The sequence below is a fragment of the Teleopsis dalmanni genome, chromosome X (genome assembly GCF_002237135.1).
Source record: "Teleopsis dalmanni isolate 2A chromosome X, ASM223713v2, whole genome shotgun sequence".
Classification (NCBI taxonomy): domain Eukaryota; kingdom Metazoa; phylum Arthropoda; class Insecta; order Diptera; family Diopsidae; genus Teleopsis; species Teleopsis dalmanni.
Genome location: NC_051848.1, coordinates 29,347,611 through 29,362,481, shown reverse-complemented (window position 1 = coordinate 29,362,481; position 14,871 = coordinate 29,347,611). Strand labels below are relative to the sequence as shown.

The window sequence follows — 14,871 nt, the reverse complement described above, 5'->3', positions numbered from 1 at the left end:
TTTTCAAGTGCTGATAGAGGGCGTGTGCTGATATCACGCCCTCTCAAGCTAACTTAACCTACGCATTACATTATTTTTTTCGTATTTGAAGAGCATTTCAATCTTTCTGATATTAAACCATGATTTTATAGTAGATATCCAATATAACGAATACCTGATTTAACATCTCATTGACTATTTCAAGCAAGGAATGTATAATTTTTAATTTTTAAGTTTATTAATTATTAATTTTTTTAATAAACTTTATTGTTTAAAAAAAATAATGCATAATATAATATGAATTCATTTTATATAATATTTGAATCCGTGAAAAGAATACGTGAAGAAAAAAAAATAAAAGCGTGAAGTTATACGAATTACTTAAAATCAAATGGAAAAGTTCAAATTTCCCTATACTTTTCATTCTACCCACTTCTCCTATTAACCTTAATAATACCTAAGTTCCATGAAAATCTTTTAAGTACCAAATTTTAAACACATTTTCATGTATCTCAAAGATTTCATGTTTCGTCGTACTTATACTTACCAACAAAAGTTTAAAAGTAATCAAATGAATTTTTAAGTCGGCTTAAGATTTATGCGAGTTCCACTTAAAGATGACCCATAAAAACAACAAAAAAAAGTATCTAGTTACTATACTTTATGATGTGAGGTCATTAAAAATGATTTAAATTTTTTTTGTGTAAGATGAAATTTTTGTTAGCTAAGAAATTAAAAAACAAAATGAATTTTAAATGTTTTGCATATAAATAAAAACCCGTATCTACAACTATCTTGAGATAAAAACTATTCAAAATGTATGCATTTTATTGTCTTTTAATGACGACATTTAAATTGCATTTCGAATTGTAAAACAAAAATCTTTACAAAGGCGCTGGTCATTAAATTCAGTTTTTTTTTGTTTTTATATGAAAAAAAAAACCTATTTTATTATCAAAAAATATAATAAAATTTATAAATAAATGAAGTAAACATTACTTAACAGATGTGTTAAATCTATTGTGATCATTTAAATTACATATGAAATATTGTAACGATATGAAAAATAAAAAAAAAAGATACAAAATACAATAACATTTGTATAATTAAATGATAGATTTATTTGCCGTTTTTCGAATAAATTAAATAAAATAAATTATAATTATTAATTATTATGAGAACATTTCAGTTAATTTATTTTGATGAAAGTATCAATGACAGGGAATAAGTTAAACCTGCATTTCAGATATTTTATAACCTGTCACTTTTTTTTCTTCATTGTTGTATTTATTGTTATCTAATTAGTTTACGTAAATAAAACTTACAGAAAACAATAAAAAAAATTAATACATAAAAAAATAAAATTCAGAGAATAGAATAATTACTAATTTTGTAACTTCGATTTACAAGTATTTGCGTTCAATCTTTTGTTAGGGGAAAAAAATTACTAATATTCTTTAGTCAGAACTTTAATGTTTATTATTTAAATTTTTTTATACTAAACGTTTAAGATCAAAATACGCAAAAATTCGGAAATAATATCGTTTAACAAAATTAAAATATATATTCGGAGCACAACTATGCTCAAATATTCATTAATGAATGATATCAGATACTCAATTGTAATAATTGACATAATAATCGTGATTTGTTTCTAGCATATATCATATATATATATATATCAAGCATATACAAATCATAGAGGCCAAAATTTTATCAGATGTCACTTCCTTTTTTTGCTCGCTTGCGCGACTTTGGCCGATTACTATCCGGATTTGTCTCCATAATGCACAAATTTTGTTATTCCTTTTTTTTTCAAGGCTAGGGATTAAAACATGTCCACACACACCCGCAGAAACGTCTTTCTATGGGTACTGCGCGGTTCACGCTAATCGTTAACACACTAAAAAACTCCCCATTTCAGGATCTGGAACCCGTAAGATTAAATCTTACGACACTGCCGTTGTACCTTCATCCAGGCGCTTCTTTTTTGCACGAAGTATTGCCTCCACGTTCCTCACCACCACGAACAACTTTCTCTCACTTGCAAGTAGTAAAGAAATAACTTTTTCCGAGGTCTACATGCCACAGAGGCTGGCTCTCTCGGTTAAGCATTTATTGTACGTAAAGAACTTGTGTTCTGCATCGCCGTAAATGAAACTCTTCTGTTCTCGAATACTCATTCGGTACAGGCACTTGCTGAAATACCCGTGCCGGGAAAAGAGTTGCGTCAGGTAATAGATGAGCTTACCGAATTTTCTTGTCGTCCAAACAACTAAATCGGGAATGAATTTTACAGTTCACATACCAGTAGTGCCGTTGCTCCACCGGTTCTGCTATTCTAGCATTGTGTGTTCCCAGTAACTTGTGTTCACGCTGTTGTTGTCGTTGTTTTGGCGGCTTAACCATGCTCGCCTCTAATCGATCGATCCATGTTTCATAAATTATCAAATCTTGTTGTTTTTGTGAACACATCTTTTGTTATAACAAACGTTGGTGTAAATCTAAACCAATTCAATAAACAATTTTATTTTATATATCTTTTTGAAGTCTTGGATTATTTTTTTAAATCAATTTTGTCCTAAATATAATTCCTTTTTATTCGAATTCTTATACAATCATTAATATTATTAATATATAATAATTAATATATTAATATTAATAAATAATTAATATAAATATATATTTCACATTAATATATAATTAATATAAACATAATATTATATATTAATATATATTATTATAATAGGTATTTGATATTTCATTTAAGATTACACGAACTTTACTATGATTGAATATGATGATACATAATCTCACCTTCTAATATATGTGCACTTTATAATATATATCATATAATAGATGGTGATAGCTCACATATAATATAATTATTTTATTATAATATATTAATTTTATAATATCATATTATTATATATAATTTATTATATTATATTTGTACCTATATATATTATATTATATATATATATATATATATATTAAGTTACATATGTAAATATAACATTATTTTTATATTACATTTTTTACAAATATATTTTTCATAAACATTTATTTTTAACATTGATAAATTAAAATATAATAATAATTATAAATTTTTCTTATCTTAGGCACTGGAAGTTCTCCCGCCCAGAATTCAACTCGCAGCATTAGTCCAAATAATTCAACCTCAACCAGTCAATTCAGTTTACATCATAATAGTTCTGGCAGTTTAGGTAGTTCCACACCTACCTCACTTCATCCACAGGTATTAAATTATAATTTTCCTAATGAAATATTATTTTCTAATAAGAAATTAAATGATTTCCTTTTTCTATATTAAAATCCACAAATAGTCATCTGTATCCACATTTAAGCAGTCACCAAATATTTTAAACGGTAACAGTTCATTATTGGATAACACAATGCCAGGTGGTATACCAACTCCCGGTACCCCAAATTCTAAAGCTAAGGTAATTAATCTTTTCTTTATTATTTCAAAGTAAAATTAATTTAAACTTAAAATTAATTATGTTATAACTAATTTCAGTTTTTTTCTTAACTATATCAGCTGAAAATAAAACTTTTTAATGCTAAAAACTTTTAATATAATATACCTATGTGATCAGCTAATGTCCGTTTCATTTTATAATTGCAATTGTAGTTCAAGTACAGATATATCTGCTTAAAAGATTTGTTAAATTTATATTAAAAAATTAAAAATTTGTTTTTTTTTATTATAAATAAATATAAACTCAACCACTTCAGGATCCGGTTCTATGAACCGCCGGGTCTACTTTTCAGAGCCACTTATCAATTTCGACGACCAAGTCCCGTTCAGCACACCCCGAAGTGTTTTCACAAGTTGGACCCTCCTGGTTCCAACAACAACAAATCCAAGGTCCCAAGTTGTCTTATTTATCTTATTTACTATTTAACTGTTTCTTAGAAGCACAGATTTTAAAACTTTTAAATTATGCTTCTATTTCATTTTGAATTTAGAGAAAAGTCAGACCTCATTAATGTTTACCTATTGTATATTTTGTTTAATTTATTATTTTTTAGTAAAGATGTATATTTTAATATACATCTTCTTCTCCCTTATTCTATTATTTGTATCTATGCCATTTAGTGGGTATGTATTTTAGTATTTTCTGGTTATTAGTCCTTTGAAGTCCTAATATAAATCTATATTGTCATAAGTCGCAAACTTGCCCCGAATTATTTAAACGCTCACTGCGATTTAGAAAATTATAACAAAACTGTAGAGACAATGGATTTTTATATAGCTTCCATGGCTCACAAGTGTACATCGCTTATAGGTTTATCTATAATGATAAACCTATTACTATTATAAAATCATTACTATTTCTTTTTTAATCAGGACTATATCTATAAGAAAAAATACGTAAAAATACGGCTTTACACTTTATATATTCATTGTTTTCCTGAACACCCTCTTTCACTAGTTATTTTTTAATTATCATTGTTTCTATCAAAATCAAAATAGACGTCAAAATAGATTTTATCTCCATAATACTTACATTCCAATAAATCATAGCATAATGCTACTTCTTAGTGAGTTGTTATTTTTTTCATAGCGCCTTTTGGGGGTAGTAAATGGCACTTTCGGTACGTGGCTCCGGGACGTAGACCCGTAGAAGTTCGACTTGTTACTTCTTCATTTAATTCTTTTGTGTTACAAATTCTATAGACAGCATTTCAGTGGACATGAGCGAACATATCTATGTTTTAGTATCTTACGACTCATATAAAGTGAAGAATGCCTTTAATTTAAACGAATTATTATAAAATGATTATTATATTAGAAATCATTATACTAAAAATTATTATATTTTAAAAACCGAGAAATAAATTTATGTTTATCATTTTTTATTGTTTTTATTATTATTACAGGACAATTCACATTTTGTTAAAATTGTCGTAGCCTTATATCCATTTAAGGCCATTGAAGGTGGTGATTTATCACTAGAAAAGGTGAGTTCATGATATATTTAGCATATTTATATCTTTATTGTCTCAGCTCACATTTTATTTACCAGACAAAATGTCTATATAATATGTCTTTTTATACTAAGTTATGTATACATATATATACATTTTTTTATATTTTATTTTATAATTATTTTTTACTAAATAGTTTTGTTTTTATATATTAATTTAGAATGCTGAATATGAAGTAATTGATGATTCTCAAGAGCATTGGTGGAAAGTTAAAGATGCTCTTGGCAATGTCGGCTATATACCCAGTAATTATGTTAAGCCGAAAGCTTTACTAGGCTTGGAGCGTTATGAGTAAGTATTATTTTATATATAATATGTTTTGAAAATGATAAATAAATATATACAATTTTTTTAAGGAAAAGCAATTAAATTAAATTAGAATTAAAACATTTTAAACTGAAATGTGAAATAAAAATTATATATAATACGGATGTTTGAAACAAAACTCTGTCAGAGTTCAAGTTCAATCCTTGGTATTTGCAATTTTAAACAATTATAATATATGAACTGATATATATTCGAATATATGATATATATTGGTTGTTGGATATTTGGCAATACCTGAAAGAAGTGTAATGTCAGCCAACTCAATTGATTAAACACTAAAAATTTTTTTTTGTAATGCATTTTTTTTATAACTTACCTAAACTATATGGGGTGTTCAGAATCATGGGTAATGAGGTCAGTAATGAAGTAACATAGAAACACTGTAATATGCCATGAACAAAATACTTGTATTCAAAATATACTTTGTTGCTGTCACTTTACACTGTTACTGTGTTACTTGCTTACCGACCTCTTTACTCGGATGGTGAATACCCCTAAATTAACTTAAATTGTAAATCTTAACATTTTATTCAAAAACTTCATATTTATATATTTTATATTGCTGAAGAAGCAGATCAAATAATAACAAATTCTATTTAAAAAAAGTAAGATCGGCACTTAAATAATTTACATTGTAGATTCACACACTTAATTAATTATTAAATAAATGCACAAATCTATTTGCAATATTATATATATTATAATATTAATATTATACTTTCAATACCTTTTACAGTTGGTACGTTGGAGATATGTCTCGTCAACGCGCTGAGTCGTTATTAAAACAAGGCGATAAGGAGGGCTGTTTTGTAGTGCGTAAATCATCAACAAAAGGATTATACACACTTTCGCTACATACCAAAGTGTAAGTAAATATATATAAAAAAATATTTTAAAAAAATTAAATTTCTATTTCTCAAAATACTAATTCTCTCCATCTAGTCCACAATCTCATGTTAAACATTATCACATCAAGCAAAATGCACGCGGCGAATATTATTTAAGCGAAAAACATTGCTGCGAAACTATACCAGATTTGATAAACTACCATCGACATAATTCCGGTGGCTTAGCATGTCGTTTAAAATCGTCTCCTCGTGATAGACCAGTGCCACCGACAGCAGGTTTATCACATGGTAAATACAATATTTTCATTTTCAAATTAGTTAAATTAATTTATGTAAATTGAATATAATATTTCTCATAGATAAATGGGAAATACATCCCATGGAACTAATGCTTATGGAAGAATTAGGCTCTGGACAATTTGGTGTTGTACGACGTGGTAAGTGGCGCGGTTCAATTGACACAGCGGTTAAAATGATGAAAGAAGGTACCATGTCTGAAGATGATTTCATTGAGGAGGCCAAAGTAATGACCAAATTACAACATCCGAATTTGGTACAATTGTATGGGGTCTGCTCCAAACATCGCCCGATTTATATCGTTACTGAATATATGAAGCATGGCTCGTTATTGAATTACTTACGTCGGCATGAAACTACTTTGATCGGTAATATGGGCTTATTGTTAGATATGTGTATTCAGGTATGTTAATGCAATATAATTTATGTAGAATTATACTCTATATATTCATTTTTACTTATACGTATATATTTTAAAACATATATTTATCTATTTTTAATATAGGTCAGCAAGGGAATGGCTTACTTGGAGCGTCACAATTATATACATCGCGATTTGGCTGCACGTAATTGTCTTGTCGGCTCTGAAAATGTTGTTAAGGTTGCCGATTTTGGTTTGGCACGTTATGTTTTAGATGATCAGTATACAAGTTCCGGTGGTACCAAATTTCCTATTAAATGGGCACCACCAGAGGTATTAAATTACACACGCTTCTCATCAAAGAGTGATGTATGGGCATATGGTAAGAAATATATATTGAAATGAGTATATAAAATATTTTAAACTGTCGTGCTAGTTTTGTTAATAGTTATAAAAATAAATTCTGTAATATAAAATGACTGTATATATCTTCTGGATATAAATATAAAAATTTTAAAATAAATACCTTGTTTGAAGTGAACAGAAGTATTGCAGGTTATAATAAGTGTTTATTTAGTTAATATTTTATAACATTTTTTGTTTTGGATATTTAAAGAGTTTTTTTAAATATAATCTGGTAAAGTTTTGAAGATATATTACCAAACTAATACGAGTTTTGTAAGACCCTTAGTTCTGAATTTCTGTAATTTCTGATTTTTCTAAAATATACTCATTTTATTAACACTATCTCTAATCTTCAAATCACCAAGACAGAACTTCGGAATCTGTCTACAGTCTACTTAGCGTTGATATTAGATAATATCAAAGTATATAAAAAACATTTCTGCTATTAAAGATAAGAGCAAAACAATTAACCCAAACAATTTGCTTATTTACAACTCTAAAAAACTGTTTTATTAATTTTCTTACAAGTCATCATAGTTATAATTAATCAGTTTTTAAGTTCTCCAAAGTCAAAAAAAATACATACATAATACATAATATTAGTTGTGATATAGTATACTATCTTTTTCGAAACACAAACATAAAAGTTAAACATACTCGTAAGATATAATAGCACATGCTGGTAATATGTCTATCGATATCTTGATATATAGAACTTTATCATAGGTTTTAAATATCTATCTAAATACATCTATAGTCTAGTCTTTCTATAGACAAAGTCTAAATCAGTAAAAGGCATAAAGCTTCAAGGCAATTCAGAACAAAAGAAACAATAAAATCCTTGAAGTATAAATGTAATTCCCATCTCTAAAAGTCTATTTGTAACTTTTTCTGAAATTGATAATTATCTACTTTAAATAGTGATACAGGAGGCACTCAAACTAAGTACTGACATAAACTTAAAAAACTATATTAATTTTTATATTTAATTATTTTGTATTTGTAATTAATTAAATTTTATTTAAAGGTGTACTTATGTGGGAGATATTTACCTGTGGCAAGATGCCATATGGACGTCTAAAGAATACCGAAGTTGTTGATCGTGTACAACGTGGCATTATACTAGAAAAACCAAAGTCATGCGCAAAGGAAATTTACGATGTAAGTTTAAATTCTATTAGACGTGTTCTAGTGCAACAGTATTATAATACTTATAAATAATAGATAATGATCAATTAGTATATTTTTTTTTCAAGACTATTTTTTCACATTTTTTACATTTTATTTATAGTCACTTATAGTTATCTATTATATATCTTCTAAAATATTTAATTACTTAAACTGCAAGTTGTTAACAAGCGATCTGAATAAGTAAAAAAAAAATTATATGGTTATTATTCTAATCTGATTTTAATTAAATTGTATAACTTAGTTGACTATTGCAATTTAAATCGAGACAAACTAACTTTCTTTATACGAGAAATTAAATAAAACCTGTGATATATGATAGATTTCAAATTAGTTTATTTTCTTTTTTATAATTTAGTTCACATAAGCTATCGGTTCCAGTAAAAATTTAATTTGATTTAATTTTTCGAAATCTTTAATATTCTTTTATTTTATACATATTATTATATATATATTTTGTATATAATATATATATTTAATATATAATATATTATTTTTTATAATTTATAATATATTTCTATTGACTGCTTCAATTTTGTTGACTCATATATCCGATAACTACTTAATACCTGCTTTAAGATTGTCAATTTTAAAAGTCAGTCCTAATTTTATTTCGTGAGTTGTTCTTGTAATCTAAAGGAGTCCCCTGGTATTGCCTCTTTTTAAAGTGAAGACCGGCACTTGTTCTTTAAGATGGCTTCAGAATGTAGACACGATTACAACTAGAACTCGTTTCGCTTGTGATTTCTTCTCACAATTTTGTCTAGTAATTTTTTAGTTTATATTACTTTTTTTAATATTTGTGCAGGCGTATAGTTTCACTGGCAATATTAATTTAAAATAAATGAAATATAAGAATATTTAAATTAAAATTTTATTAAAAAATTTTTTATTTCTTTTTTAAGGTCATGAAAAAGTGTTGGTCTCCTGGCCCCGAAGATCGCCCATCATTCCGTGTGCTAAAGGAGCAGTTAGCTCTCGTTGCACAAACCCTCACCGATTAAATGATAACATTAAATTATCATAACAACTATAATAAAAAATATTATATGCAGTATATGCAATATAAATATATTACACTTATATATATATATAAATATATAAATTGATATGAAGAAATTGAACACTTATACATATTTACATATATAAAGATAATTTAAGAAATAATAATTCATTTATATGTCATGTGAATGATAACGTGGCCAACTGATTTATTGCCAATTGATTGCACTGAAAAGTAATTAGCAAAAGTTTTGATTAAGTTTTATATAAACTATTTTGTAATTTACAAAAAAAAAAACATTTTTTTTTTTATTGAAATATAACATTATAACATTAAAGTGTAAACGCAACAAAAGTCTTAATTTTAAAGTTGTGAAGAAAAATGAAAATTCATTTTGTGAAAGATTTAATTTTAATTATTTAACTATTATTTTATAAAGATAAACATGGAAATTGTTTAATTATTGCCACTATAGCTGGTATTTCTATAATGAATGTATAAGAATGATATATATTATAAGCGAAATTTAAAGAATACAAGAAACATATGGTATATAAGAAATTAATAAATAATATATATATATGTATACATATATGATAATATGTCACACCTATAGCAAAATAGAAAAAAAATTTGATTAAATTAATTTAAAATCGGAAAAGAAACTTAAATATTTAAAATTAACATTGATAAGCAAATTCAAGCATAAAAAATTATAATTGATAAAGGCATTTTTATGTTTAAATTTAAATTAAAATAAAAAATATATGCATTTAATTGTTAAAATATGCAACTAAATGTATAGCAATACAACATCAGTATATATATATTGAAATACATAAAATATATATTTAATTATAAGCAAATATCGACGCGTTTATTCACAAAAAGCTTCTGCGAGAAAATTACAAAAAAATTGTAATTATTAAAAATAAATACTTGATATATAAATATATATATATATATATATATATATGTGTGTGTGTGTGTTTGTAATAAATATATATAGTAAATATATTTGATTACAAAATATGCCAGACAATTTTGGCTTAACAATTTTTATAATGTTTTTTGTATGCTTTTTTATATATGCTTGTAAAGAGAATGTTAAAAAAATATAAATCAAATAATTTATATGTGCTTTTTTATATAATTCAAATTAAGCAAAATTAATATTTTTTTAGTAACTAAAGCGTTGCAAAAATATAAATAAAGAATATAAATTAATTTGAGCAAATGAAACTGATATATCATAAATAAACTTAAAATTGTAGTAAATAAGTCGGCTTTGTAAGTTTACGTAATATACAAAAAAAAAAGAGAGTAATAATAATAATAATAAAATTTAACATAATTTACAAAAGAAAAAAATAATATATAAAATTATTGTGAAAATTAAAAAGCAAAAAAGGAAAATTTTGCTGAAATTTTTTAAACAAAAAGTAAACAAAATGTTTACATATTTTTGTGTTTTTTTTTATTATTTTTGAAATATTAAATTAATAACAATAAATTCAAACTATTTATTGCAAAAGAACTTGCACACGATCGTAAATTAATTTAAAAGATTTGATTTTTGAAAATTAAAATATTTTTTGCTTTTTTGTGCCACACTTTTGCAAAAAAAAAAAACTAAAAACTAAACAATCATAAATAATATATTTAATCTAAAAATATTAAAACATAATTAGTTTTTAATATTTAATTTGTCATTACAATTTAAAAGTAAATTTAACATTATTTTTAGTATTTTTGTGATTTATATATAATTTTTTCTCCTCTACTACAAAAGATTTTATATTTGCATTCACGTTCACGTTGAATCGAAGAATCTTAATTTTAAAATATAAAATATTATTTCTATTTCAAAGAATTCTTTTTAAGAATATTTTCAATATTAATATTTAATTTTTTTTTAAACATTTGAACTTTTAAATAAATGAAAGTCCTCATTTATATAATTTATGATTTTTGTAAAAATTTAATATATATAATATTGTATTTTATTTTATTATTTTTTTTTTTTTTGTTATGGCTACATACACTTTTTCTTTTCTATTTATTTCTAAATCTTTTTTTTTTTATTACAAAGAATCCAATTTGTTTTGTTTTTTATTTTAAAATTAAAAAATTTTTGTTTTTATTTTATTTTTATCCATTTTATCTAATTTAATTTAAATTTTTCCTATTTATTTTTGTTACTAATTTTTCTAATTAATTTTTCTTCTTCAAAATTAGCCAATTTTGTAATTTTTTTAATTAAAATTTTCTCTTTATTTTTCTTCATTTATGCTGTATTCAATTTTTATTTACTTATATAATATTTTATTATGACTTATATATTAGCATTACGTTTCCAATTTGTATTGAATATTTGTATCGACGAAAGAACTTTACAATAATAAATAAATATATAAAAAAATTTAAAATTTTTATTTTTTTTTTGTTTATTTAAATTTTATTATTTTTAAAATAAAACAAAATATTTATAGTTTTCTATTCGCTTACAATAATTTCATATTTTATTTTTTGTATATATATTGTTAAGTTTCTGTGTTTCACATAACACAAGGTAATCATAGAAATCTATTTGAAGAACAATATGATTTCTAATGCCTGAAGTACCGTACAGAAAACCACAAACAGAAAACAGTAGTAGATTTGTCGATTATTCTTAACTTTATTTTGAAAATCAAATGGTTTAACATTAACAACACAAAGAACCATATTCGATAGAATGCTTAATGTAGTTCACCTTCTCCATGTCATGTCTCCAAAGTATGTCAAGAAACAACAGCTGTCTCTGAGTCTATTATTACGTCCCCTTCAATCTAATCTAACCTAGACTCAATTTTTTTTAACTTTACTTCATTCTTCCAAATTGTATCTTTCTTCCTCATTTTCTAGATGTGCCCACTGGCTGTGTCGGGTTTGTGCTGTGTTTATTTTAAGGATGACTTAAAGAATAACATTTCATGACAACGATTCCAATTTCATTTAATGTAAATTAATTATTTTTTTTATTGAACTGAAAATTAATTGAATAATTTAAGAAAGTTATTCTTAAAATATAACGTAATTTTCGATTAATCTAATTTTTCGGGTAAAGTTTTTTTCGATACTCTGTGTCTCAGTTAATATTGAAAATGAATCAACAAACAATTTTTTTTCGTTTCTTGAATTAAAAAATTGGTTCCCATATTTATAGTACTTTGTTAGGCGACAATCCATCTAATGTGTAGTATAAGTTTCATTTAATATTAAATGACTACAATTGCTTTAATGACAAATGTCAAATAAACATATACCTACTTGTGTGACTCCTTTGGGGGATGTTGAACGGCACTTGGTCGTATTTGACGAGTGGCTCTGGGACGTAGACCCGGCAAATCTTGGAACCAACGGTAGCTAGGTTTCTACGACTGAACCATGGTTGATTTCGTTTATATTCTTCCTTCCTCTTCTCATTATCTCTTTACTCTAATTCCATCAATTCACTTTGCTACCCATGTATGCGCCTTGTAATTCTTACATATTATCTGCTTTTCTGATTACCAACAACAACTGCCCATTGAGAAAGGTAATTAATTTATTGGGTCTAATAAATACATTGCTGTTATTTAAATTTTATACAATATTTATTATGTTTTTTACATTTTGTTATAATATTTAACTTTCACAACAAAGTAACAGAACTCCCGAAAAATGTGCGAACATAAAAGTCAAGTACGGCTTTGGGTCAGTTGGTTAAGGTTCGCTGATTCTGAGCTTCACATTTGGCAGGACCTGAGTTCGATTTCTGGTACTTGCAGTCTCAAAATAAAATTATTTACGAATAATGTAATACAAAAAATTTTTCAAAGACCACTAATGGTGGGTATATGGCAATACTCGAAACAGCTGTATGGTTAGCCAAAAATTCATTTAATTAAAATAATATAAAATGAATTTTTGTTGTTGTAATTCATTACTGTTTGAAAAAACTCTTTATAATATATAACTTTTTTTTTATTAAAGTGATATATTTTAATACATTTATTTTTAAACTTATTTTTAAAGAGTTATTCTATTAATCTTTCATAATATAATTTTACAATTTATTTTTTTTTATTTTATTGAAATTGTTTAATCTTAAAAGTTTTTAATTTATTATTTCTATTTTTCATTCCTTATAAAGGTAAAGAAAAGGTAAAGAAAATAAATGTTTTTAAAGTTATTTATTTTATCAGAAATATATAGAAATAATATAGGATAAGCGAAAAGACAGAGATAAAATTAACAATTAAACAGTTTTATAAAAATGTAGAAGCTCTTGATGTAATTATATATGCTATATCCTTAGAAAGTAATCATTTTCATATACCTACAATAAACAAATATCGTTCACACTTACATATGTATATCAGAATCGTCCCATAAATGTTCCATATTCATTTTTATATAGTCAAGAAGCCATAAACTTAATACTAAATAAAATATTTAAATATGATATGAAGTAAAATAACTTAATAAAACGATTGATATTGTAAAAATTGATACTAAAAAGGAAAATTAAAGAGGTTTCAAATTAAATGCAGCCGTCAAAAGAATCCTTACAACAAATATACTCACTCGTACTTGAATTACTTTTCAACTTTACTCCTTTGAAGGAGTAAAATTCTATTTTTTTTTTAATTTTTTTAATGAGATGTGGTTGTAAGATTTTCTTTCATATCTTCAAAGAAGCTGATATAGTACTTGAGAATATATCTAAAGTTTAGAGAACAATTTTTTTATAAGGCAGAAGTAAGAAATTATTTCAAGACAAATAAATGCAATAAATTTTTTAAAAATGATTAATTTTCACCCCATAATATGCAATTTCTGATCTTTTCTTCCCCAACTATATATATATATATATATATATATATTTTATGTAAGTATATATACATGTCAGTGGTGAAAATGCTAATAAAATCAATTAAAATTTTATTCAAACTGCCATTAAATTTCTCAAGAAATCAGATTTACATAAAAATTACTATATACTGGAACAATAAATAGATCTGAAACAAACAAAATAGACTTAAATATTTATACAAGAAATCAAAGGAACAATTTTTCCATTTTATTTCATTTAAAAACAATAACAAAAACGCCAATTTTTTTTACCAATTTAATACTGTTTTTTGATACGAAATTGATATATTATATTTTATACTAATAGCCAAATATAAAATTCTATATCATTTTTATATATTATATAAATTTATTATGAAAAAAAAGGAAAAAATTTTGTACTTAAATGAAATTAAAAATTTTGATAGAATCGTTTTTAAATAAATAAGCTTGAAATAAATAAAATAATATAAATTTTTTTTGCAAAATATTAATAACAAAAATTTATTACATAATAAATAATTATTAAGTAAATTAAAAAGTTTTATAAAACTATTAATAAAAAAAAA

At 24.6% G+C, this 14,871-nt stretch overlaps 1 protein-coding gene across 4 annotated transcripts in view; it reads left to right on the top strand.

Annotated features, from left to right (window-relative positions):
- LOC119688132 (tyrosine-protein kinase Btk29A) overlaps positions 1-9,493 on the top strand; it is a 186,643-nt gene extending 177,150 nt beyond the window's left edge. For all 4 annotated transcript variants that reach the window (XM_038102789.1, XM_038102790.1, XM_038102792.1 and 1 more), the window contains 10 exons: positions 3,102-3,238; positions 3,327-3,443; positions 4,888-4,968; positions 5,156-5,286; positions 6,059-6,187; positions 6,265-6,458; positions 6,530-6,870; positions 6,973-7,210; positions 8,261-8,394; positions 9,327-9,493. In XM_038102789.1, the coding sequence (XP_037958717.1) occupies positions 3,102-3,238; positions 3,327-3,443; positions 4,888-4,968; positions 5,156-5,286; positions 6,059-6,187; positions 6,265-6,458; positions 6,530-6,870; positions 6,973-7,210; positions 8,261-8,394; positions 9,327-9,425 (1,601 nt within the window). In that variant the 3' untranslated portion in view covers positions 9,426-9,493. The remainder of the gene's footprint in view (positions 1-3,101; positions 3,239-3,326; positions 3,444-4,887; positions 4,969-5,155; positions 5,287-6,058; positions 6,188-6,264; positions 6,459-6,529; positions 6,871-6,972; positions 7,211-8,260; positions 8,395-9,326) is intronic.
- Positions 9,494-14,871: the final 5,378 nt, after the last annotated feature.